Source organism: Gavialis gangeticus, unplaced genomic scaffold (assembly GCF_001723915.1).
Source record: "Gavialis gangeticus isolate Ggan-Ray unplaced genomic scaffold, GavGan_comp1, whole genome shotgun sequence".
Classification (NCBI taxonomy): domain Eukaryota; kingdom Metazoa; phylum Chordata; order Crocodylia; family Gavialidae; genus Gavialis; species Gavialis gangeticus.
In genome coordinates, this window is record NW_017729004.1 from 59,697,651 (window position 1) to 59,698,328 (window position 678).

Below are 678 nucleotides of genomic sequence, written 5' to 3' on the forward strand. Positions count from 1 at the left end.
GCCTGCAGGGGCCGGCTGCGACCCGGATCCAGCCGGCAGGAAGCCACCTCGCCCACGCAGCCAGGCCGGCTCTGGGGTCGGGCAGTAAAGGGACCAGCGCAATTCATTCCGGCTGGGGGGAGGGGGGGGGGATCCAGAGCTCCCCCCGGGCAAACAGTGCGGGGAGCGGCGGCCTCCCCCAGGGATCGGGCCCGGGGGGGCGAGGGGCCGGGGCTCCCTCTTACCTGCGTCTGGGTTAGTCCCAAGGAGGCGGCCAGCTCGGCTCTCTCGGGCAGGGCGAGGTACTGCGTTTTCTGAAACCTCCTCTGTAAGGCAGCCAGCTGGAAGCTGGAATAAATAGTCCGGGGCTTGCGAACTTTCTTTGGTTTCCCGTTCACCATCCTCACCTCCGGCTCGGCCACCTCCTTTTCTGCGCGGGAACGGGAGAGAGCGGGTCAGCGGGGAGCGGGGAGCGGAGCGGGGCCCGTGCGGTGCGGTGCGGCCCAGCCCAGCTCTGCCCCCTCCGAGCGGGCGGCGCCGGCGATTCCCCCCGGCCCCCGGCACTGGCGACGCCTCGCATCGTCCGGCCCGGGAGGACGCGCCTCAGGGCTGGGGGCAGTTCAAAGGGCCCGAGCAGGCAGCGCCGGGCCGGGCGGACAGAGAGCCCATTATCCCGGGGATCTGGCTCCGCTCTGCCGC

General features: G+C 71.8%; 1 protein-coding gene across 1 annotated transcript in view; it reads right to left on the bottom strand.

The window, feature by feature from the left end:
- DLX5 (distal-less homeobox 5) overlaps positions 1 to 678 on the bottom strand; it is an 11,724-nt gene that overhangs the window by 5,798 nt on the left and 5,248 nt on the right. Inside the window, 1 exon segment of the mRNA XM_019508460.1 lies at positions 225 to 499. Within this exon segment, the coding sequence (XP_019364005.1) occupies positions 225 to 499 (275 nt within the window).